This window comes from Fusarium poae, chromosome 4, assembly GCF_019609905.1.
Source record: "Fusarium poae strain DAOMC 252244 chromosome 4, whole genome shotgun sequence".
Lineage (NCBI taxonomy): Eukaryota > Fungi > Ascomycota > Sordariomycetes > Hypocreales > Nectriaceae > Fusarium > Fusarium poae.
The window spans coordinates 2,179,508-2,201,726 of NC_058402.1; the positions used below are offsets into that span (position 1 = coordinate 2,179,508).

At 48.8% G+C, this 22,219-nt stretch overlaps 7 protein-coding genes and 1 non-coding gene across 8 annotated transcripts; 2 read left to right on the forward strand and 6 right to left on the reverse strand.

Moving 5' to 3' along the window:
• Positions 1 to 249: 249 nt before the first annotated feature.
• On the reverse strand, positions 250 to 1,032 carry FPOAC1_010789 (uncharacterized protein; the record flags this gene model as incomplete). The annotated part of the gene is made up of 1 exon (XM_044855178.1): positions 250 to 1,032. One exon carries the CDS (start codon positions 1,030 to 1,032, stop codon positions 250 to 252), a length of 783 nt encoding a protein of 260 aa, XP_044702491.1.
• Positions 1,033 to 4,172: 3,140 nt separating this feature from the next.
• Positions 4,173 to 5,840, forward strand: FPOAC1_010790 (uncharacterized protein; the record flags this gene model as incomplete). Its single annotated transcript, XM_044855179.1, has 1 exon — positions 4,173 to 5,840. The coding sequence occupies one exon, from the start codon at positions 4,173 to 4,175 to the stop codon at positions 5,838 to 5,840; it is 1,668 nt and encodes a 555-aa protein (XP_044702492.1).
• A 416-nt stretch (positions 5,841 to 6,256) lies between these two features.
• FPOAC1_010791 (uncharacterized protein) lies at positions 6,257 to 8,273 on the reverse strand (the record flags this gene model as incomplete). Its single annotated transcript, XM_044855180.1, has 2 exons — positions 6,257 to 8,054; positions 8,107 to 8,273. The coding sequence occupies 2 exons, from the start codon at positions 8,271 to 8,273 to the stop codon at positions 6,257 to 6,259; spliced, it is 1,965 nt and encodes a 654-aa protein (XP_044702493.1).
• Positions 8,274 to 8,848: 575 nt separating this feature from the next.
• FPOAC1_010792 (uncharacterized protein) lies at positions 8,849 to 9,483 on the forward strand (the record flags this gene model as incomplete). Its single annotated transcript, XM_044855181.1, has 2 exons — positions 8,849 to 8,936; positions 8,999 to 9,483. 2 exons carry the CDS (start codon positions 8,849 to 8,851, stop codon positions 9,481 to 9,483), a joined length of 573 nt encoding a protein of 190 aa, XP_044702494.1.
• Positions 9,484 to 9,716: 233 nt separating this feature from the next.
• On the reverse strand, positions 9,717 to 11,474 carry FPOAC1_010793 (uncharacterized protein; the record flags this gene model as incomplete). Its single annotated transcript, XM_044855182.1, has 2 exons — positions 9,717 to 11,230; positions 11,285 to 11,474. The coding sequence occupies 2 exons, from the start codon at positions 11,472 to 11,474 to the stop codon at positions 9,717 to 9,719; spliced, it is 1,704 nt and encodes a 567-aa protein (XP_044702495.1).
• Positions 11,475 to 11,913: 439 nt separating this feature from the next.
• On the reverse strand, positions 11,914 to 12,016 carry FPOAC1_010794. The gene has a single exon. It is a non-coding gene; the product is annotated as a tRNA-Leu (tRNA).
• A 249-nt stretch (positions 12,017 to 12,265) lies between these two features.
• Positions 12,266 to 14,227, reverse strand: FPOAC1_010795 (uncharacterized protein; the record flags this gene model as incomplete). Its single annotated transcript, XM_044855183.1, has 3 exons — positions 12,266 to 13,200; positions 13,265 to 13,829; positions 13,880 to 14,227. The coding sequence occupies 3 exons, from the start codon at positions 14,225 to 14,227 to the stop codon at positions 12,266 to 12,268; spliced, it is 1,848 nt and encodes a 615-aa protein (XP_044702496.1).
• Positions 14,228 to 19,443: 5,216 nt separating this feature from the next.
• On the reverse strand, positions 19,444 to 20,531 carry FPOAC1_010796 (uncharacterized protein; the record flags this gene model as incomplete). The annotated part of the gene is made up of 4 exons (XM_044855184.1): positions 19,444 to 19,746; positions 19,799 to 20,016; positions 20,079 to 20,291; positions 20,345 to 20,531. 4 exons carry the CDS (start codon positions 20,529 to 20,531, stop codon positions 19,444 to 19,446), a joined length of 921 nt encoding a protein of 306 aa, XP_044702497.1.
• Positions 20,532 to 22,219: the final 1,688 nt, after the last annotated feature.

Sequence of the window (22,219 nt, forward strand, 5' to 3'; positions counted from 1 at the left end):
CAAATAGCATATCCGTCAATGCCCGTAAGTGGTTTTGGAGGAATTAGGCATGACCACTGATTTTTCAGTTTCGTAGACCAAGGGAATAATGGAACGGATAGCTTCTCGTCCAGCTACCCCGCGATTTTCGTATGGTGCCAGACCCCACCTGATTGCGGGAGAATTTGGCGTGATTTTGCATGGTATATCAGGCTACGGCGTAAAAACTGGGTAGAGATGCGTGGTATTATAGCTAGCTTGGGGATGGTATCATAGGAAAGCCCTTCGAGGGAAGCTGACGCCCTCGACAGCGGGCTCATCAACGAACCAGCTGCAGCGCTCGCCCGTGCCCTCGTTGACAAGGGTACAGGGCAGGCCACCTTCGGTATCGAAGATTTGCTTCATGATATCCTTCTTGCCGCCTCCAGTGGCGACAAACGCGACGCGGACAGCGTGGTTAACCACGGGAAGGGTGAGAGTGATGCGCTTGGGAGGAGGCTTAGGAGAATCCTCGATGGGAGCGACCCAGGCGTTGACCTCACGGAGCAGCTCGTGGCCAGGGAAGAGAGAACAGGTATGTCCATCGGGTCCGCATCCGAGGAGAAGGAGGTCGAAGATGGGCAGACGAACAGAGTCGCGACTGGCGAAGCTAGAAACAAGTGTCTGCTCGTACTGGTCGGCAAGTTCCTGAGTGTCGTTGAGGTACTCAGTGTTGATGGGGTGGACGGTAGGCTTCTGATCGTCGGGGATCTTGTCCAAAAGCTCCTTCTTCAGAAGAGCATAGTTGGAGTCTTCGTGGTCGAGAGGCACGGCACGCTCGTCGGCGAAAAAGATTTCCCAGTGTGCGAAATCGACGACATCGTTGGGGCCGGAAGAGGGGGTCAAGAGGGCCTGGGCGAGCGTCTTGGGCAGCGAACCACCAGAGACAGCAACCTTGAAAACACCGTGTCGGGCAATACCAGCAGCTTGGCTCTGAATAACGTACGAGCGCAATGCCGGGGCAAGAGCATTCACGTCGCGGAAAGCGAAGAGGTTAGGTTGCGTTTTACCCATCGTGACGTTGTGGTATCAGGTTTTGAAGCTTGTGGTGAGTTATGAGAGAGGTAGGAGAGAAAAAAAATGGCAAGACGAGAAAAAAGGCAGATGTCAGAAAGACTGATGAGCGGTTTTTCCTGGAGCCCTGATTGATCCTTGAACCTGGTGGGAAAAAAGACAAGTACAAGTCAAGGGTATAGAATTGGCAATGAAACAGAGAGATTGTAAAGACGTGGTTTGGCTGTTCGTGGAATAATTTGATAAGTCGTGTAGAATGGAAGCTCATAGGAGGCGGGGTTCCATGGAAACCCGCTCGACGGGTTTTCTGGTTTCTGGCAAGTAGTAATTGGGTACCTACCTACTTCGTCATAACAGTGGATTAAATTCGGTAATCGTCGTTCTAGGACGCTTTGAAGATGGGGAAGTACATACTAACCCACGAGTAGGACCAGCAACTGTGTGCGGAAGGTACGGGGCGGGGATATGGGAAGACGGACGGAATGGAATGAACCACGATAGCTTCCCGAGGCAGGTACCTCATAATGACAATGACATCTGGTAGACAGGTACCTATTACCAAAGAGCAGCAAATGGGAATGATGGAATACGGCAATAGCCTAAGCCTGTCTCAATTACCTGCCGTTGATTGTGCAGATGAGCTCCGAACAGTGACGTGCTAGATAGTACAGTAGTCTGTCTGCTATTTTGACTTTCTGACTCTGGTCTACCTGAGTTTTGTTTGGTTGATTTTCTCTGACCATGTTTCAAGATAATGCAATGCAAGCCGGGACCTGTTTAACCGCGTGCAAATGTCAAAAAGCTTATCGGGGTGCCGTTTATTCCAGGTCAGTTACCGGTTGACAGGTTGGAGGTTGTCCGTTGGTCTAAGTACTAAAGCATACAGTACCGACCTACAGTAGATAGCACGTGGCAATTCTTCAAGCATAATTCGATTAAGATGTTTTGGTAAGGATAAACATTGGGACGCTGTCACCTCATAGATCTCTAAGCATACATACCTACTTAGGTAGGTAGATTATCAGATCGGGCTACAGTAGACTGTCATTGAACATTATCTGCTTGACCCTGGTCGAAGAGGCACGGAGACCAATCCAGTGTAACATTATCATCATCATCGCATAGTGACACAGCACAGTGATCAAAGTCAAAACGCCCGACGCTACTACACTACTGTGAGTCTGCGGCTCTTAGTACCTACCTACCTATGCACAACTGCTAGTCATGTTATATTCTAGCACGTTCAATGCCTCAGTGACGTTCGATTCGTCATATCAGAATATAAAGGGTCCAAGGTCTTGGTGCTGCCGTCTTTGTAGAATGTGCTGCTTACGGTGATCTTTGCAAGAACAAAGCCTCCGATGCATGATGGTGGAATTAAAGACACTCTTGATCACGAGAATCGAACGAAGAAAAACATGACAAGAACTGTCGACCGACAAGCATGTGTCTGCCCGTCTTGTTTAGGTGCCTTGGCAAATCGATTTACTCGGAGCTACGGCTATGACGTAGTTGCAGTAACCATCAATTTACATAGTAGGCGGGCGTTTAAGCGCGCCGCTAGTGGTTTTGTTGAAGCCTGTCAAGCTCATGCCAAGCAGTACAGGGCTAAAAAAATTCTAGACTTTTGCTACATACATTGGAGAAGGATGGAAACTTATTAATGATTATCGTTGGAGCCCAATATTTTCTAATGCTGTACTCGGACACATCAGCTGTGCCTCAAACCAGCAGTTCAATCCTTGGTCTGTCAGTCAATGGATGGATGCATGTCTCTGCTTTCTGCCCCTCAACACTAACCCCTCCATTAGTAGATACCCTGAAATCTTTGACCCCTCCCGTCCTTCATCGGCAGCCATGGTAATACTAACTGGACGAGTCTGGAAGTCTCCAACGTTTTTGATAGTTCTTTTTCGTCAGAGGATCCATACGTCTAGCATGTTTATCTTGTCACCTGATGAAAGATCACGGCATAAGTCGTCACTTTTACTAGAGAGGGGTAAACGCACTTGAGCATCGTGCAAGAGACGGTGAGCAAAGCCACAGCATTTGCCAAGTCAGTACCCGAGTGTAGCAGGATTGTTCGGGATGTTGATTTCGCTTGAGAAAGACAGAGATTGCTTCCATCATCATCTCTGGCTTTCTTAATGAATCAGTACCTTGATTGGTTGCTCCTCCTAGACCATCACTAGACAAATGCCTACTACCTACCGGGCCGGCAGCACGATGTTGTGCCGAAATACTACTGTGATTTGGGCTACAGAGTCCGCGGTAGCTACTAACCTACTAACTGACCCACTAGATGAATGAGACAACAATGCTCATATACATGACAGAAAAGGGCACATATAAGGTAATCAAAATTCCTTGGCAATATGTTAACTCGGTCTCTCTATGCCTTGTGTGCAAAATCAGTAGGTGTATTTGGTACTTTAAATTCATGGCTAGAACGAAGTTTTAGTTCCCACTTGTGGGACGTCGTATTTCCTTTTTTTCCCCCTCCTCCCTGTCTTTGCAAATCGTACTGTAAAAAGGATGGACCCTGACGATCAAATTATCAATTCAGGCTTCATTTGACCACACACACGCTTGGCTCTGGCATCCGGTACCCGGAACCTTCTCTCCGTCATCCTTTCACCACTGGCAGCGGCCAACACGATATTTATTTGTTGATTGACTTCGCCAAGCCTGTTTTTATTACTCTTCCTCTTATCCTGGGGCCAATGACATCCCCAAATGCCTTGTTTTTTCTTCGGTAATAATACCAGGATTTCAGGGTCTTTACGGCAATCCCTGGCTACCAGGGAATAAACCCCCTTCGTTGCACAGCAGGTCTAAGACTAATATCAGGCCTCTTTCTTGTCTTGGAAGAACAGCCGTGTCCCCGAATTCTTGTTGTATTCTTCCATCTTTGGATTGTCGTCATTTCCAGGCCTCTCTATCTCTCTGCCACACTTCTTCCTCCATTATCTAATACAACTGCCTTCTTTGCCGATTTCTGCCGGCCCCAAATTGTGATTTATAGGGTCCGCAGTCGGGTCTTGGCCTAAATCCATTAGTTCAACTTTTCCTCTCACTCTGCTCCTCATCTCCTTCCTCAACCTCATCGTGCAATTTGCGAGCGAACACAATTCCTCAACATGGACCCGGCGGCTCGGAACGAGAAGCTTTTGGATAGGCGATCGCAGCTTACAGAAGGGCTTTCCAGCCTGCCTTACGATCTGATACTCTATCTCGACAGAGCAACCGTCCACTCAGATCTAGGATATCCAGACCTCGCAGCTGGCGATGCATACCGCGCACTCACTCTTGCGGATGAGGTTCTCAACGAAGGGTTCGAGTACCATGAGCAGGCTTTTGAGTCCCTGCAGATGCATACCGCAGTCCCACTTCCGGACGTTCTAGCCCACGGCAACCTGCCGCAAGATGATATTCAGGTCACTGAAGCTGGTTCCGAGATAGAGGACGAAGCGGTTAAACGTTTAGCCATTCTGGCTCAAGTTCGTGCATATCAGATTATTTCACTTGGCCTTTTGCTTTGTGGTTCACTACAAAGTGCTGCCAGCTTTTGTCAGCGGGGTCTCCGACTATCACCATCGAATCAAGAGCTGCTCGACACGAAAAGCAACATTGTTACTGTTGCCCGTCGAAGACTCCGCCGCGATGACATTGACATTGACTATCCCAACCTCCCCGATCAAGGCCTTGTCCGCCGGGAGGTCTACCCCTGGAACGACCATGAGCCTGATCGCTTTGCCCCGGAATCGCTGGCCGAACTAAATGAGCACCTGAGCGACATGGCCCCCAAGTGTGCAGTCGAGGTCGCTACTCTTCCTGTACTATTAGAAGGAGCCAGTAGCACCGACGATTACGAAATCATTCCAACATGCAAACAGCTCGGCGTTTTCGCCAAGGAGGATATAGCCCCTGGCGAGGCTGTACTGAAGGAATACTCACTCCTTACCGCCAACAACCGACTAAAAGACTCTATCTGTGACGCCTGCAGTTCTGATCTACCACCTTTAGGTAGTGAGAATGAGCCTGTCAGCTGCCCCGAATGCTACGACACCGTCTTCTGCACACAGTACTGTTTCGACCAGGCCATGGAGCGATACCATCCTGCTGTTTGCGAAAAGGATGTCGATGCGATTGCCAAGGACCCCGATGCATTCGAAGCGGACCACACACTTTACCTTTTGCTTCTTTCTAGAGTCCTGGCGATCGCAGCTCACGAGGAAGTCAACCCTCTAGACGTCCGAGAAGTCAAGTACATCTGGGGTGACTTTGTCCCGACTCGAACCAACGACATCAACGTCTCACCAAATGCTGGCCCACCACCCGAATGGACACTTCCTTTTTCTTTCAAGTACAACATCGAGACGCCGCTCCACGTTCTTGAGAAGATGGATATCGATATTTACGAAAATCTCCACGAGTACGATCTCTGGGTGATGAATACGCTATACGCCAAATTCCGCGGTACCGCTTCTGCTCGCAAAAACCCCAGAGACGGTCGACCTGATGTCGCCGCTGTGCACCCTTACTGGTGTCTCGCCAACCACGACTGCGATCCCAACGTCACCTGGGAGTGGGGTGGCCGCATGGTCCTCGAAGCGAGAAAGGAGCGCGTGATTGGTGGTCGTCCAGGGGGTATCAAGAAGGGCGAAGAAATTCTCAACCACTACTGCGACGTCAATCTACCCGTGCAACAACGAAGGGAATGGGCAAAGGGCAGTTTGGGAGGATGGTGTATGTGCAAGCGATGTCGCGACGAGGCTGCAGCTTCAGGAGAGGAGAAACAGGCTTGAGTGCTTATGATGATGACAATGACGACGATTGGCTTTACGCAGGCAAGGAGCGGTTGGTGTTGCCCCTTTTAGGGTTGGATTTAGATAAAATGGGTGGATTTTCCATAACGATTTCTCGACATATTTATGTTGATCAAGTAACAAGGACGGGGACGAAGGGTGCCATTTGATATTATATACCGAAGCCATGTATAAGCGAGGCTTCAGCACACGAAGCAATGTATCTTTATATTGACGCACTAAAGATGTTATATTCATATTATCTTTTGCAAATCCTCTGATCATTAATCCTAGTGGCTTTTGGTCGCGCGGTCATGCATGTCATGGTGGCAGATCGAGATACAGTGGCTTTCTGAACTTGCGTCGTCGATTACTGACCTATAACAATGACTTGATCCTATTCAGCTACCGCCATCTTACCTCGGTTGCTCAGGCAGCGGTCGAGGGCCTACGATTTGCCTTCGCCCAGCCCCAATACCTATCGATCCCTTGTTCTGACTATCACCGCCAGTATAACCGGCCCATTGTCCAACATCCCAGCGACCACCAATACCGTCTACTCCTTCGTTGGAACGCACTGCCGCAGCAGTTTCCTTCTGTGACTCTTCCCACTCACGCTGTCGTTGTCGTTCCATTTCCATCTCACGCTCTAGGAGTGACTTTGACGCCCATCCGCCAGCTTTGGTCTTGCTTTGGCTTTCGGCACGGCGTCGGTCCTCGGCGTCTTGCTCAGCTGTGGCACCGAGCTCGCGAGAGTATGTAGCCTGGGCCGCTGGTTGCGAAGGAGCCGGATTTCTGGATAAGAAGCGATCGGTGCGAGTTGAAGAAACAGGTGAAGGGGTAGGCTTGGATGCGTACGTCGCAGGGTCAGGAAGGGGGCGGCTGCTGGGTTTCGGTGACTTTGGCTGTGGCAGGGCAGTCGGGTCAGGAAGAGGACGAGGGGATCTGGAAGGCAACACAGGAGGTGTGCTTGCTTGCATAGGCTCTCTACTGAAAGGAGAACGAGTGCGCAGGACCTCTCGCTCATCCTTAGACCATGAATCAGAGCGGGTTGGGGGACTGGATATTAGCTTGGGCTTGGGCTTGGGCTTGGGAGCAGGCTTAGCCTCAGCGCTTCCCTGACGAGGAGCTCGCTCTTGACGCTCTCGCTCATACTCGGCCTCGCGCTGTCGAGCGAGCTCTAACTCCTGCTCCAGCTGCTTCACCCGGTTCTTGTAGTCATCCTCTGAAGCGCCATCCTGCTGCGAGGCCCCTTGCTCAGGCCGGTATTGACTCAAGAACTGTCCTGTCAGTTTGGAGTCGTTGCGAGACTTCAAGGACTTGCGCTCCGCCTCTAATCGAGCCTCGGCCTCTTCTTCCTCCCTGCGCCTTTGCTCTTCTATTAACTTCCATTGCCTTTCTTCCTCTTCCCATCGTCGTTTCTCCTCTTCGGCTGCTTCTCGCTCCTTCTGTCGCAATTGCTCCGTCTCTTCCTCCCAACGGTGTTCTTCTTCCAACCTGGCGCGTTCCTCTTCCTCAAATCGGCGCTTCTCTTCTTCTTCGGCTTCGAGACGGACACGTTCCTCTTCCTCCTTTCGACGACGCTCCTTGTCAGCAAGGTTCGGCACGCGGGGACTGGCGTTAGTGATTTGCCTCCTTCCGCCAAATGATATACCCAAGTTGCCTTGACTAGCGCCCCCCAGATAGCCGTATTGAGCAATATTCCAAGCTGGTGAAGTAATGCCTTCGTGCTCCTTCTTGCTCCAGCTACTAACGGCGCTAGGAGATTCAGGTCTGTTCCTGGGGCTCTTGGTAGGACTCCATCTACCAGAACCGGAGTCACCTGTTCGATGAGGCATCATAGCAGAGCGTCCAAAGGCAGGCGATTTATTGCTAGTAACAGATGCCCCTCGATCACGAGTTCCAGTAGGGGTTCTTGAGCCCGTCCCTTGTGGTGTCACAGTATCTGGCCGATTTTTGGGCCCAATCGACACGGGGAAGTTTTGAGGATTGGCAGCATGGGCCGCTCTACTGAATGCGCCGATGCATTGTAGAACTTGCGCCGGATCTTTCTGCTCGAACAAATCGACGGTCAGGAATGTATCATGTTGTTGAAGGTTCAACGGTGAAGACTGGCATGCGCGTAGGAAGAGTGAGATGTTTTCCATTTGCACAAACGGCATGGCGGATTTCTTGAATCGGAGCCCTGGGGGCGGTAGGGCGCGATTGGCGAGCCTGAAGGTTGTAAGTCCCGCATCCATGATGTTTAAGACTGGAGTTGACTTACTTGCACAAAGCGACTCCATCTTTGAGGCCTTCTAACAGATCCGACGACGGGAGACTCTCCCCTAGCATGTCTTCAATCCATGAGCGCGCTTCGTTCGCTGCAGCAGGCGTGTATTTCTCCAAGCGCATTTTGCGCAAGTCTTTATCAAGTGACGACACGGACGCCATGATGACGACGAATTTGTGGTTAGATTATCGAGACGGTGGGAGTTCAATCACTTCGTGGGAAACGGGGTGTAAGATTATATTTCGACTGGTACAAGCTGGTAGTGAATGGTCGTGAATTTGTAAAGACCGCGAAGTCCTGTCGCTGTCGCAATGGTTGCACGGCTTCAAGGCTAGGCGATGAGGGGTATCAAGTCACAGTAAAAGAAATAAAACCGTCTCCAACAATTTTGTGGAAGATCAGCTTTCAGGTGCAAGACGACAATGGGAAAAAGCAAAGAGAGAACTGGATTACACACCCGGGGATCCGAAGTGAGAGGTATTCAAGGAATTAATACCTTGGATCGAAGAGGTAGGTAGGCCAGATTGGGCGGCATGCACCCAACGCTGCTGATACAACCCACCAAGAAATGACGTGGACTTGATATAGGGTGGCTGGGCGACGGTTGCGGTGGCTGGAGTATCATGACGTGGCTGAGAATTTGTCATGGATTCAAGCCTTCTATGTCGTTTGCACCCCTCCATAGGTATTCTCTGGTGACATTCACTGAGACTTCAGGCGAAAGCATACAGGCGCAATGGCCTCAAAACAGATCGGTCCTATTGTCAGGGTCTGGTACAAGTGGAAAGCTCTCCGCCTACCATGGCGCAAACGTTTCCTGATGGGTTCGTTGACTACTAACCTTCCTCTCCAGCCCCCCACGACTATTTCACTTACACACCACCAGGTTTTGATCTCCAAGGGAACACATACTGGGAGTTTCGACTTACGCGCGGCGCCGAGAGCCACGAGCGCTGGCGGCGAATTGTCCAATACCCAGGATCAACACATCTTTCATCTGTAAAGGTCAGCCCTATGTGGCATCAATGGCTAAGACACACACGAGAGGAACCCCCGACAATTGAAGAACAGCAGGGCGATGTCGCGCGCCAGGCAAGAATGAAGACACTTGCTGCTGAGGCAGATGCTCGTTGGGAAGCCAAGCCGCGGGTTATGGAAGCACCACAGGCTGCCCCAGCACCTTTGCTCCAATCAGCAAATGCCGGCTCTTTGGGACAGGAAAGCAAGGATGTCCAGGCTGATACAGGCGCGAAAAAGATCAAAGATAAGGTTGAAAGGAAGGAGGACCCTTGGGCGAAGGCCAAGGCAAAGGCACCAGGCGAGACATGGCAGCCATCTGCTTGGACTCCCCCGGCAGCTAAGAGGCGTTGAAGCACGCATTAATCGCATGGGTTATCCCTACAAGTTGCTTTACAGCGTTATGGGCACCACATCAATTGTAATTATACTGTACAAGAGCGACGACTAAGAACAGACATGAAGCAAGTTTGTGGAGGTAACAATGGGGTATCATCATTCATTACGACATTAAGTCTATATACACGGGTAGTCTATAAAATTGTACAATACTGAACAGCCACAATAACCTCCAAGTGTTGCCGTTCTCATGACGCCTCTTCTTGGTCAAGCTTCAATGCTTCAAGTAAGATCCGAATTCTTTCACCAGAATTTCCAAGAACCTCTTGCGCAATGGCATCGGTTTCGTCACTCTTCATTTTCCCAGTGCGCCGCTTCTTTGCTTTTGTTTCCCGGGCCTTGATGCCCTTCTCGACAGCTTCTGCAAAATCTTCTGAGTACTCCATCAAATCGCATGCCCATAGTAGCTGTATAGCGTCTTCGATAACCAGAGATAGTTTTGCGTTATCATCCAGCGCTACAGTATTGGCTGGATGGCTGACATAACAATGCTCCAACATAGGTAAGGTCAACGCCCCCTTTGCCTCACCGTCCTTGTCTACCTTGGAAGGGTGTTTGTAGGATGATGGTAATAACAAGTCAAACAACTCCTTGGTAATGGTAATGCGTGCTTCAGAGACAAGGATGTTTGGTCGTTGACAAGAAAAAAGAGAGAACATGGGAAGGGGTAAACGTTTCAGGGATGCACAATACTCTTCGTATAAGCGATTGAGATCGGCTGATTTTTGCAGTGACCATGTTACCGCCGATAGTAAACTGAAAAGGCGAAGGCGTATGTTGACCGACTCGACGAAACCCGGCGCATGCACCCCAGCAGTCCCTAGCTTTCGCGAATCCTTGGGTTTTTGAGGGGTGGGTGGTTCAGAAACACCTGAAGACATGGACTCATCATCGAAGTAGTCGCCAAATTTATCGTTCTCGAGGTCGAGCACTTGTTCCCGCTTTCGTTTCTTAGACTCCTTGCGTGGGCCTTTGGGCTCTTTATCGAATACCTCCCGATATGCCAATGACGATATTTCGCTTCCATCTGCAAACAAGGCTTTGATGAATCCTCTGGCTCCATTTTGGCTGCCGTTCTGTTGATTCATATACATAACAATGATAGAATCCTCGCGTGACGTCCGGGGCATTTCACTTTCTGGGCCGTTTGCTTGCTGTGCTTCCTTATCGCGTCGCTCACGTTCGTCCCAGTCAGCCTCCAAGACTTCCAACATGAATTCCAACCAAGCTCTCCAGTAGCGCCATCTTGCTGGATACAGTGCGCTACAGTTAAACGCCCAGCCAATGGTTGACCAAAAGTCCTGCCCACGATTCCATACACTGCCATCATTCGCAAGCTTGCCTTGAAGTCGTTCGTCTTCACCATTCGAATCTGCATCCGACATGTCGCTATCGTTTGCATGTGCGTTTTGATCCCATCGACGACCCGTGCGCGACGCGGAACTGAACTGAAAGGCTGTTCTAAAACCGGCGTTGACAGGACCAACAAGGTTGAGGATATTGCGCAAATAACCCAAGGCGCAGGAGGAGACGTCAAGCTGATTCTTCTTCTCTGCGCGCGTAGTGAGAATAGGGTGGACCACAAGGGTGTTGAGGAGGGCGAGGTGAGCTGGAGGGGGTATAGGGACGGGCTTCTTTGTGGGTTTGCGTTTCGATACGCTTGATGTGGCAATGCTGCTGAGGAGATTAATCGCGGAGGTATCTAGTGGGATGTCAAAAACTATTCAGTAGAGGGAACAGCACATATGCAACATACAAAGTTGTTCTTCAAGGAGAATTTGGCAATGCGACTTCAAGTCGCGGGGCAATTGTCGCCCATCGCGATAGGGACAAGGGTTGTCTTGTACGGGGCTGCTGGCGGCCGTAGATTTGTCGAGAGCAACGTCATGCGCGGTTACAAAAGAAGCCGGCGATGACAGACTGGAAGGGGACGAGGCTGTTGCCATTGCAGGTGATGAATACAAGACATTCGTGAGTGATAATATGTTAGTAAACGAGGGACAAAGACGGACGAGTTGGCGTCAGAAAAGGAATCTGGGTATAGAACCTTAGTACCTACCCCCGGTAATTTACGCGGTCCAGATCACGAAGCGCGCGTAGCCGCGTCCACTATCAAATCGACCTGAGAGCTGGAGGGCGGTACCTGAGCTATGATAGCCACCCACTAAGACAGCCTAAGCTCAAAGCTTTGTCGCACTGGGCTGAATCAGTGACGCCATTGCTTGTACTTGATGAATACACTGTGAGAAAATGTACCCACCATCTTTAATGAGTGTCACTGGCTTCTTTGTCCGAGACCGAGACCATGACCAAGACATCCACCATCAACACCAAAAAGAGTAAACCACGTTATACTGTTAGAGTCAAAAACGACAAAAAGAAAGCTGACAAGACTGGGATTCGAACCCAGGCCCCTTTCGAGACTGCGAATCGTCCTAGTTCGAATCGAACCTGAACACAGCGCCTTAGACCGCTCGGCCATCTTGCCTTCGTTGCTTGTTGGTATTTGGAAGGAAAGCCAAGTCTATGTTCGTGATGCGCTGGGCGGATGAGCATGTCCCGTCGACTTCCGTACCTAACAGCAGAGGCACAAGACATTCAAATCATCAACATTTCGCCCAGGACATCCGATCAACCAAATACCTTTGCGACAGTTTAGATGCCTTTCAATATTTCAAATTACTGTTGCTAAATACCATTGCTTCCAAAGACAAACCACAGACTTAAACGCTCAACATCAGACATCTGTATCTGATGTCGACTTGCCGCTCTTCTCCCCTGCACCCTGATCCAATTCATGCTCAGTCTCAAAATCACGATCCAAGCTCTTAGCTTTGACACACATAAGCGACACTATGAGTGCAACGCAAGCCACAAGAGTTAAAACCATCCAAACTGTTTTCAGACCCTTGATATAGCCATCGACAATAGTATCTCTCATCAGCTGCATGCTAGCAGGAGATTTCTTGATGATCTGAACCAGTGCGGATGCATCTTTGGCCCATTCATCAGCCTTGAAGGCGAATTCTTGGCTCTTCTCGATCTGCTTCCGGAACTCATTCTGGAAAGCGACTCCACCAACAGCAACGCCAATCCCCTGACCGAGAGAGCGACAGAAAGCGTACATACTAGCAGCGAATGGAAGATCAGAATTGGATGCAGAAGCCTGAGCAGCAAATGCTTGGGCTGAGTAGAGTATGCCCAGACCGAGTCCTCCTGTAAGGTAAATGAGCACCCATCTAAAGGTTTCCGTGTCTTTCTCAAGGAGCATCATCAAGCCCATTCCAAGGGGCACAAGAGTCCATCCAGCCCAGATGAAAGGCCTGTATGCGCCAGTTCTGGCAATCAGGAGCCCGACCACGACAGCAGCCGGAGCTACCGTACCAGTGAAAGGCAAGATAGCGACACCTGCAGTGATGGGTGACGAGCCTCGGATCTCGTGGTATAGAGGGACATAGTAAACGAGACACCATACTATGATACCATGAATGATAGTGGCAAAGTAGGCAGACAGGGCTGTAAGGGATGTGAAGAGACTAGGTCGGAGAAGGGGATCGCATCGAGAGTATCTTCTACAGAACCTGATATGGACGATGAAAGCGACGAGACCGAGAATACCAAAAAAAAGAGGCACAGCAGTTCTAGGACTACTCCAGTTGTACATGATACCGCCTACAAATATCAGTCAGCAACAAGGGATACGATAATTGATCAATGGCCAGATAAGTGGACTTACCCCAACTGAGAGGGATCAAGAAGCTCGTCAAAGATGCAACAAAGATAATGGATCCAATCCAGTCAAACTCTTTGATCTTGGTGTTAACTGATGCATCCTCCTTTCGCTTGATGCGCATAGTGATAGGTATCATGATGTAAGCGATACCACAAAATGGCAAGTTAATCCAAAACAACCAAGGCCAAGACACTTCGACAAGAGCACCACCTATCAAGGGGCCAAGGATACTACCAATAGCCCAATTGAGAGAGATAAGACCGAACCACTTCCCTCGCTCCCTGAGGCTCACGAGATCCGTGGCGATAACATATGTGAGAGCGAGAATACCGCCAGAGCCAAGGCCTTGAAGTGTTCGACCTCCGAGCAGCACAGGGACGTTCCTTGCGAGAGCAGCCATTATACTCCCACCTGTAAAGATGGTCACCGAGGCCAGGAGAGCGGGTCGTCGACCAAAGATGTGGGATAGAGATGCGACAGGGGGTTGGATGACGGTCGAGGCGAGAAGAAAACTGGTACCGCACCAGAAGGCTTCAATAGCTGAAGCTCCGATGTCCTCCGCTATGGTCTTTAACGGGTGTCAATAGACTAAGGCATCAATTGAGGAGTTGAACCTACCGGCAATGCAACGCAGATGATTGTCGAATCAAGAGCAATGATGAAAGTGACCAGGCACAACGTGCCAAAAGCACCATAAAAGCGCCATCCCCGAACCTGGGTCGAAGGCAGGTCTTCGATTCTCTTGATTTGTATAGAGGAAGGTCCTGGAGAAGAGGGAAAATCATGTAGGCCATTCTCATTAGTTGAAGTGGGTGGGATTTTAGTTGTACCAGGGGCACCTAAAAGAGCAACGGCTGGTGTGAGATCTTTCTCTTCTAATAACGAGATCTCTTCGTAAGGAGGACTTGTCGTGTTGTCATTGACAACAAGCTGGATTGAAGAGTGACCAGCTCTTGGGTTGGTCATGGTGAAGGGCAGACTGGGTTGATTCTTCCAAGAATCTTTCTGAGCAGACAGGCACAGGACTACCTCGTCTCTTATCTTTTGAACGAACCGACCATGTAGGAAGTACACCATCTTTAAGATTGTATCAAAACCGAGCATTGACTATCTCACGCTGGCTCCTTCGGGCTTACCATGCCCATCAGCCAGCCGCAGTAACTCATAGCTCATAACTAGGTCTGCAAGAACAACAAACAAACTTATCCCGTCTTAGTCAGAAACCTTAGCCTTGTCTTTCTGCTTCTCAGGAGAGGGTCACAAGTTACTCTCCTGGGAAATTTCCATTGCTTTTTCCCTTTATCAAGAAGGATTCGATAGTTTGGACATCTCCACTTCGCTTCAGCTGGTCATCATCAGACACTAGTGATTCATAACTACCTGTGTGGCATTGTTTAAGTTCCTGGGTTATTGTCTAGTTATGGAGTCTCCTCAGCCGCCCTATAGTCTAGTGGTGGCCGCTTTTTTGCCTTATCTATGACGCTGTCCTGCAGTTAGGAGAAGCTATTTATGACAATAATGTACAGGTCCGTAGTCGAGGACATTCTGGATCAGATGCAAATAATTGGTATGGTTGGAGATGATTTGTTATATCATTGCATAGGCCAGACCAGACTTATAAATTTATTTGCATAGGAATCAGTTGCCAGTGTCTTCTATCGAAGCAAATTGTTAGTGAATATATGTTTTGGTTGATGGGAAGAGTAAGATGTTGTGTCGGATATGTTTCCCTCCCTGGGTTGGTTCGGACCCGAGAATCACTAGCTAGATAGGTAGCCAACACATCAGCCCTACAGCTGCAGCGCTCTAACTGGGTAAACTAAACACGTTAATCTAGCTTAGTTGCGATTCTAGCGCTAGTTACCTTCAGCTCTGTAGTCTCAGCCTCTCGGCGTGGCCGTTGTTGGTCCCTATCTAGTGCATTGCATCCGATTGCACTTCAAGTGTGGGTGCACAAGAACATCATGAACTGTTCTTATAATGGCGCTCTATATGCGTGTTACGATTGTCCTCTACGCCATTGTACGGTTGGTAACTGACTAGATCTACATATGTCGCAGATGGGTTCATCTTTCCAATTAAGCTAGATTTGCATTTCGAGTGATTATGTGTTGTGACATACTATTTAAAAAACTGCCGACAACCCCCTGACCTGAAGATTCCGAGCATCCGTGAGGAAGGAGAGATTTCAAGAGTGCAGTATTGCTGGTATCATGCCATGTTGCCAACGGCCATGATGCCCATTGGCAAACGGCGCCCATCTATAAACCGTAGCTCGCGGCCGGGGTCTCGGCCTCTCTTTCAGTCATTGTCGCAAAATCCAATTTTCTATTTTCGGAAAAAGAAATATGCTCGAAAGCACACAACATTGTCCTGATGAATCACTGGCACTGAAGACGATATGTTTGTAGAAGCCTAATAGAATAAGGTAAATTGCAGTTTTAATGTGACGCACCTTCGATCTCTGTATAGATATGCACTCCCAGTCTCATGCAACTTGCGCTTAGGAACCGCGCGTGTATCATGAATGCAACCACAAAGACCAACACCACTCAGTTTTTGTGAAGAGACCCCCTCAGGCAGCTGAGAGTTGCCCCAGAATCAGGCTGTGACACCACCTTGCACTTCCCCCTTACTCTTCAGTGAGGCTCAAATGGGCTGGCAAGTGGGATACAGGGCCGTGACACCACGTTGCATATCATGAATGTTGCCGACAGACGAATCATGAACGGATCTACCTCCGTGTGACCTCAGAAAGACCTTCTTTCCGTCCCCCAAGGACCAATAAGTTACCGCTGGCGGGCCGTACCGCTCCAACAATCGTGTGACAATTAGAGTACTTGTTGAAGACTTGTATATGCGAAGATGACACTTTTGAAGATGCAGATACCGTTGTCCTTGTGATTGGATAGTAGACACAACAAACATCACGAGGGTGTTGGTTGGGTAACAAAAGATGGCGATGCTTCCCCCTTTGGCTTCACCGATCCAAGATTCGCAAGAATATGGTCTCTTGAAGACACCATCTTCCCACGAGAAAGAGGCTGAGCCTTCTGATGTACAAAAGTAACAGATACAGGTTTCACCGCTCTTTGTGATGCTAAAGACTGCCCTCTTTAAATGGTAACTATTTGCTGAACCAGAGTATGGAAAAGGCATCCACAGGAAGGCCTCAGCGGGGCTGAGGTGGTGATGGATGGATGGGTGGATAAGAGGCATGTCGATGGCAGTCAATCTTACCGATAACTGTTGTTGACTCCGAACTCCTGGTTAGAATTCATGACGTTGCCCATTGTTTAATCTTTCAAGAAGGTTTGTTGATAGAATATTGTAGAGAATTGGACCATTGGACCAACGCTTGGCCATCGAGTGCCCATTCGCGTGCCGCTTTCAGGGGAGGTTCAGGTGCTCTGTCACGACGAATTAGCACTCGGTGTTAAACGACACAACAGTTTGAACTGAGACTCCCGGACTTGCTGGGTTGCCCCAAATATACCTACCGTCTTTAGTGATACCGGTTCTGGCAATGCGAAGAACAGGTCACGAAGCTGCCCTTTGGAGACTGTATGAGGGTAGCACCTGACGATCTGCTTTACATAAAGCAATAGCGTGAATTACAATACTGTATTTTGCTGTACTATTGCTGTGAAGACGCAGTCATTCTCCGTGGCTTGCACGGCAAGATAGACAATTAGTCTCCAAATAATTCCAGTAGCATACTAGAAGAATCGGCCATTTCGAGTATGCGCATGTCTTCTGTTTCAATTCGAATTTAGGGTAGAGATCGGAGCAGTAGCCATTCTGGATGCTGTATCCCCATCCCCGGGCAGTAAACCTGCTGAGGGATTTAGTCCCCGTCCAGTATCGGTCCGAGCCAATTCGTTTCAGTTTAATGTTCCTTCCATCGCCAGAGCTGGCTTTTCTTAAGGAAGCTTTAATTCTAATAGTAGGCAGGAACGACCTAACCATCTCCCGTTTGCTGCTTCCCATCTGAGCAAGAAATTGTGGACGATGGATTGAGTTCCTCTTGCCATCATTGGCTGGGTTGTTTTGGCCTACGCTCGGGCGAGAGGTTCAGCAGGCATCGCTATATGCACCACATTGGGCAGTCACGATAGACGAGAACCTCGGCCTAATTTTCGACCCCTATTATTGAAGAATGGCCATCGTCAAATACTGGAACTGCATGCAACTTACAGCTTACTAGAGCCTTCTTCGTTGAGGAATGTCGTACAGCAACTGGGCCTTTGCTATCGACACTGAACACCATGAGCATCGTTTGATCGAATCGCCCCAGCACGCTTTCGTCCACTTGAACCGTTACTGGCGATCATTTTGTAGCATTCTTCCTGCTGGTCTTTCAGTAATCGATTTTCATTGTGATACCAGCATCTGATGAAAAACCGAAAATAACATGGCCGACTGCCATGACTGTCGCAAGTGCGATGGATGGCTCGATCCCGAGCTGGCTGGCAAGCGACTCCAACTCACGCGCCGCTGTATCGGACTGATTGACCTCATGTGTGGCTTATTTTCGTTTCCTGACACCCGGCGTACCATGGACGCAGTGTTTTGGACTGCACAGAGAGTGAATTGAGAAGCAAGCAATTCTGCCTTTGGAGACAAACTTGACTTTTCTCTATTCCCCCGACTCTCTGGAAAAATCGAATGGATGAGGTGGAGGTCATCATCGTTGCAGAATCTCGGTCGAGGTTGGACTGCAGTGAAAAGCGGTGAGAATCTCCAGGGTCAATGTACTGGGAGTGTCATATTAGAAACCCGGCCTGCAAGGCTGGGAGACTTGACTGACAAACGGTTGGAAATTGGTGAAGTTGTTATCGTTCTCTAAATTGCTGGTATTCCAGATTTGCTAACGCCTTTTTGTTGACTCTCTTGGTATGATGCTGACGAATGCGAAGTGAATCGCAATCATACACAGCGCGAATGAACAGCGCGATCAAATTCTGGCTATTACAGGTACACGTTGGCTAATACTAAGTCGATGGTTGCCCAAGGCTTAATTTCCAGACGAGGCAGATGGTTTGCCTCTCCGTCCCTGTTTTTTAAATCGTTTCTGGTTCGCCACGAGGGGCAAACATTTCACGACCTTTCGGAGACGACTTCAACCCTGACGGTATGATGTACCGAGTACAAGCAATTATTTAGCGCCAGCCATTTGCTATTTATTTGGATTGACACAAACAATTTATACAAAATCGTCATATCATCAACCACACGCGATTGCTAGAGGGATAGGTGGGCATTTTCTACAGCGAAGAGAGACGCGCCGCCCATTGTGTGAAAAACACGGAGAGCCTAGTACTAACCCTTGATACAAAGGCTAACCGAACCCAGGACGATTCTTGCATAATTATTTCAACTGTTATTTGTTTTGGTGGGCTATCAGTACTTGACCCTACACATTTGCATCGACCGAGCTGCCAAAAGTGTCAGCCCCTATCGTTCTTTCTTGTCACCGCTTCAAGTTTCTGCATATCAGTGGGATCTAATTTCCCGTTCGACTCTGACCTAGCATTCGCATTATATCATCTGAAGGCCAAGCCTGACATTGGAAACTAATCTTGAGGTCAACAATTGGAGCAGAATGGTCCAGATATGGTACCTAGTTAGCAGCCTGCTGAGCACGCGGCAATAGACCTCTTATCGAAATACATTTGGTTATCCACTGCAGTTTGGTCTGTTTTTGAAGTTACAAGACACGTTTTGTGGTCCGTGGTGGCTGTGGTTGCCTGGAACTGACATAGAAGCGTTGCCCGATTACCTACCAGGGTCGCACCAGAGCCTCTTTCGCACCGCACACTCAATTTTCCTTTTCTTAGCATCTCTTTGCCCTCCCACAACTGCCATGCCATAAACATCATACCTGCGATATTGGCCTTTGTCAGTCCATGATTTCATATGTTCTATTATTGACCCTATTCGTATCACCATTGCCTTCTCACAGAGTATCTGCCCTACGCCCCTTAGCTCAACATACGACATCACGCTCACTTCTCTTCAATAGCGAAACAATCAATAGAAACTATTCACGGGGCACGCGTCGCTTCGAAGCAGATTCCTTTGAATACCTAGTGTTTCATATACATGTGAGCAAGGCATCTCAATACGTTGGCTCGATTGTTCCATCTCCCGCCCCCCCACTGAGTTGCTGTCATCGCAGCTCAATTGTTACCGCGCAGAAGATTAGCCATGAGTCCTGCAAAAGCCAGGGAAGTCAAGAGCGGTCTCTCGAAGCCTCGAAACAGTCCCAGGCTTAGCCAGCCAAACACTATCACAAACGCGACATATACCGCTACTTCCCCAATAGTCGATACGACATTCAAAGACTGAATCCCGGCTGGGGCACAGGTAAAAATCCCGAGGATGAGACTAAAAACGGTAAATATTGCAAACTTCATCACTCCTTCGTGGTAGTCATCTAGCTTGTTATCCCCCATCATCTCTGTGTTGGATCGGAACGGCCACTAGCATTTGTTACTATGAATCACTCAACGGGCAGTATAGGAAACAACTCACAGCGAGAACTCTGCCAACCTTGGTGGCTGGGATCAAAGTGATGAACTGATCCAGTCTGTCTTGATGCGGGATCGATACCCAGTCATCAGTCGGTTCGTCAAGGAAGCCAGTGCCATCACCCATCAGAATACCCCTATTCCAAGCCACGAGGTTCCTCAAAAATATATTGTTCGGTTGACCAATGGCATGGATTTTATGTGTTTGAAGCAAAAGTTGGTCTACAGTCCAGTCAGTTGGTACACACCGAAGGGCTTCCAATTCACGTGGCTGCTGGTCTCACCATATCTCAAGGCTTCTTGCACAAGCTTTTCGGTGAGTTCTGAGGTATCCTCGCCCGCCTTGTCTGCTCTTCTCACCTCCGCGAAAAGAGACGACAGGTGGTTCGCAATATCATTGAGGCAATGTGCGTGTATTTCTGTGAAACGGGGCAATACCATGTGCCTTGTGTCGCGTCTCTGTTGTAGACATAGGCGAAACCACCCACTTAGTTCGTCTATCATACAATTGAGTGCCTATTGACTGGAATACAGAGACAGAGCGACATACCTTTATCATTAAGCTGGCCCTCTAGGTCTGCATTGAAGATCACATGATCAGCATGCTTCAGCAAGATTGTAACGTCCAATGGCCCATTACCTGGTACGTCTAGTGTTTCATTTCTCATGGGAAGTTCGAAGCTCCGAGGCTGCACAACATCGTCATTAACTGGTCGCGGTTGCTTGAATTGAGGCATGTTGATTCAATCAAAACGTTCAAAAAGGTTCGTGCTTGCTGACTGATTGAAGTTGCTCTGGATTCGAGTTTGGCCAAGCTATTTGACGAAGGCTCCGGCACCTATTTATCTTCGAACGCATACTACAATCTTTTCGAATCGTTGTACATCACCGACATGGCACGCACACCTTCATTGCTTATTGGTATACAATGAGGCTCGTTTCTACCATGACCAACATCACACCCACAATTGCGCACACCGCAACCTGCGGGTGCCTCGTTCTTTTGCCAATGCATCTTGGTCGGCCAGAGCTTCAACATACAATTACTATACATCGCATGTAGAGCAGACGGGCTATGCCGCGACAAAAGCAAAGACAAAACGTGACGTACATTACTGGCGCTCTCTTCTGTCTGACATCAATGCATCTGCAGCCTGCAGCAAATCGAGGCCAACCGACACGTCACATCCATACCCCTTGTTGCCTGTACTCCGACGGTATCAGCTTTGTAACGCAGCCCCTGGCCACTCCCCCAATCCAGCGCCAACCAAAACCAAAACCAACACATACTGCGCTTGACAGCCGCGTGGTTGTTTAATCGGCGAATCATGGAAAAGCAGCGCGTCTATCTCGATAAACTGCAAGAAGAATATTGAGCGACATGTCACGTCAAGCTCTATGTCTTGTAAGTCAAACATGTAATTAGTTTGGGACTTCTCAAACCTTGAAACAGAAGACTTCTTGTTTTCAGTGAATCGTAACTTTTATAATTGACTACATAAATATTGTTAAACCCATTAAATGCCTCCAAAAGCTTTGCCCTTTCTTGTTGAAGGACAGCCACTTCATTTGAAATAATTCTGAAACACACCAGTTCTGCCATCGTCCGATCCATCTAATAAATTTATTATGATCTGTGGTTCAACAATTAGATCTACTGCATTAATGCAGGTTTGGTTCATGTCAAGTACATACCTTGTCAAGTTCCTGCTTCCCAAGCTCTCCTTCATACCGCATTGATTGGATACTTCTCCATGATCGTCCAAGAATGTGCAGGCACTAGATTGCAGACGTTTTTGTAGAGAGGGCTCAATTTAGTCGCTCTTGGGGGGGCCTGGGCTGCCTTCTCTGCTTGCACTAGGGTTGCTTCGACGAGCTGTCACCGGTACGAGGACAGAGGGTGTAGGCCCGGGATCGGGCTTTGGGGCAACCGGCACAAGCAACATGTCTTTTGGATGAGAAACCTTCTCTTTAGCCATGGCTAATTATGTACTGATAAGGGGCTGGACTTGGTGTTCAAATTGGCAAGTGTATAGACAGTAGTTACTCGGATTGCTACAGGAGCTTCGACTCTCAAGCTCTTATACATTTCACGCAACAGTCTAGCTCGCCCTTGTCACTTCGCCAACTTTGTTTTCAACCTCCTCGTTAAGAGAGAAAAAAAGCAAAGTAGCCGTGTTTGATAACATGGCATGGACTAGGGGAGAGGACTGTGCAAAGCATAACCGAAGTCAGCTATCGAATAGTACTATGAGATTGCGCTTCACCGTATGCTCTGGAAGACGAATTGGGCATAGAATATGATGGCTTAAGGAGCCTCTCTTACCCTGGTGCGTTTCAAAAAACTGATAGATCAGCGGTTGGCATCCTCAACATAATATTAGCGTCTCGGTTCGCGAATGCCCTTCCCACAGCCGGATCCTCA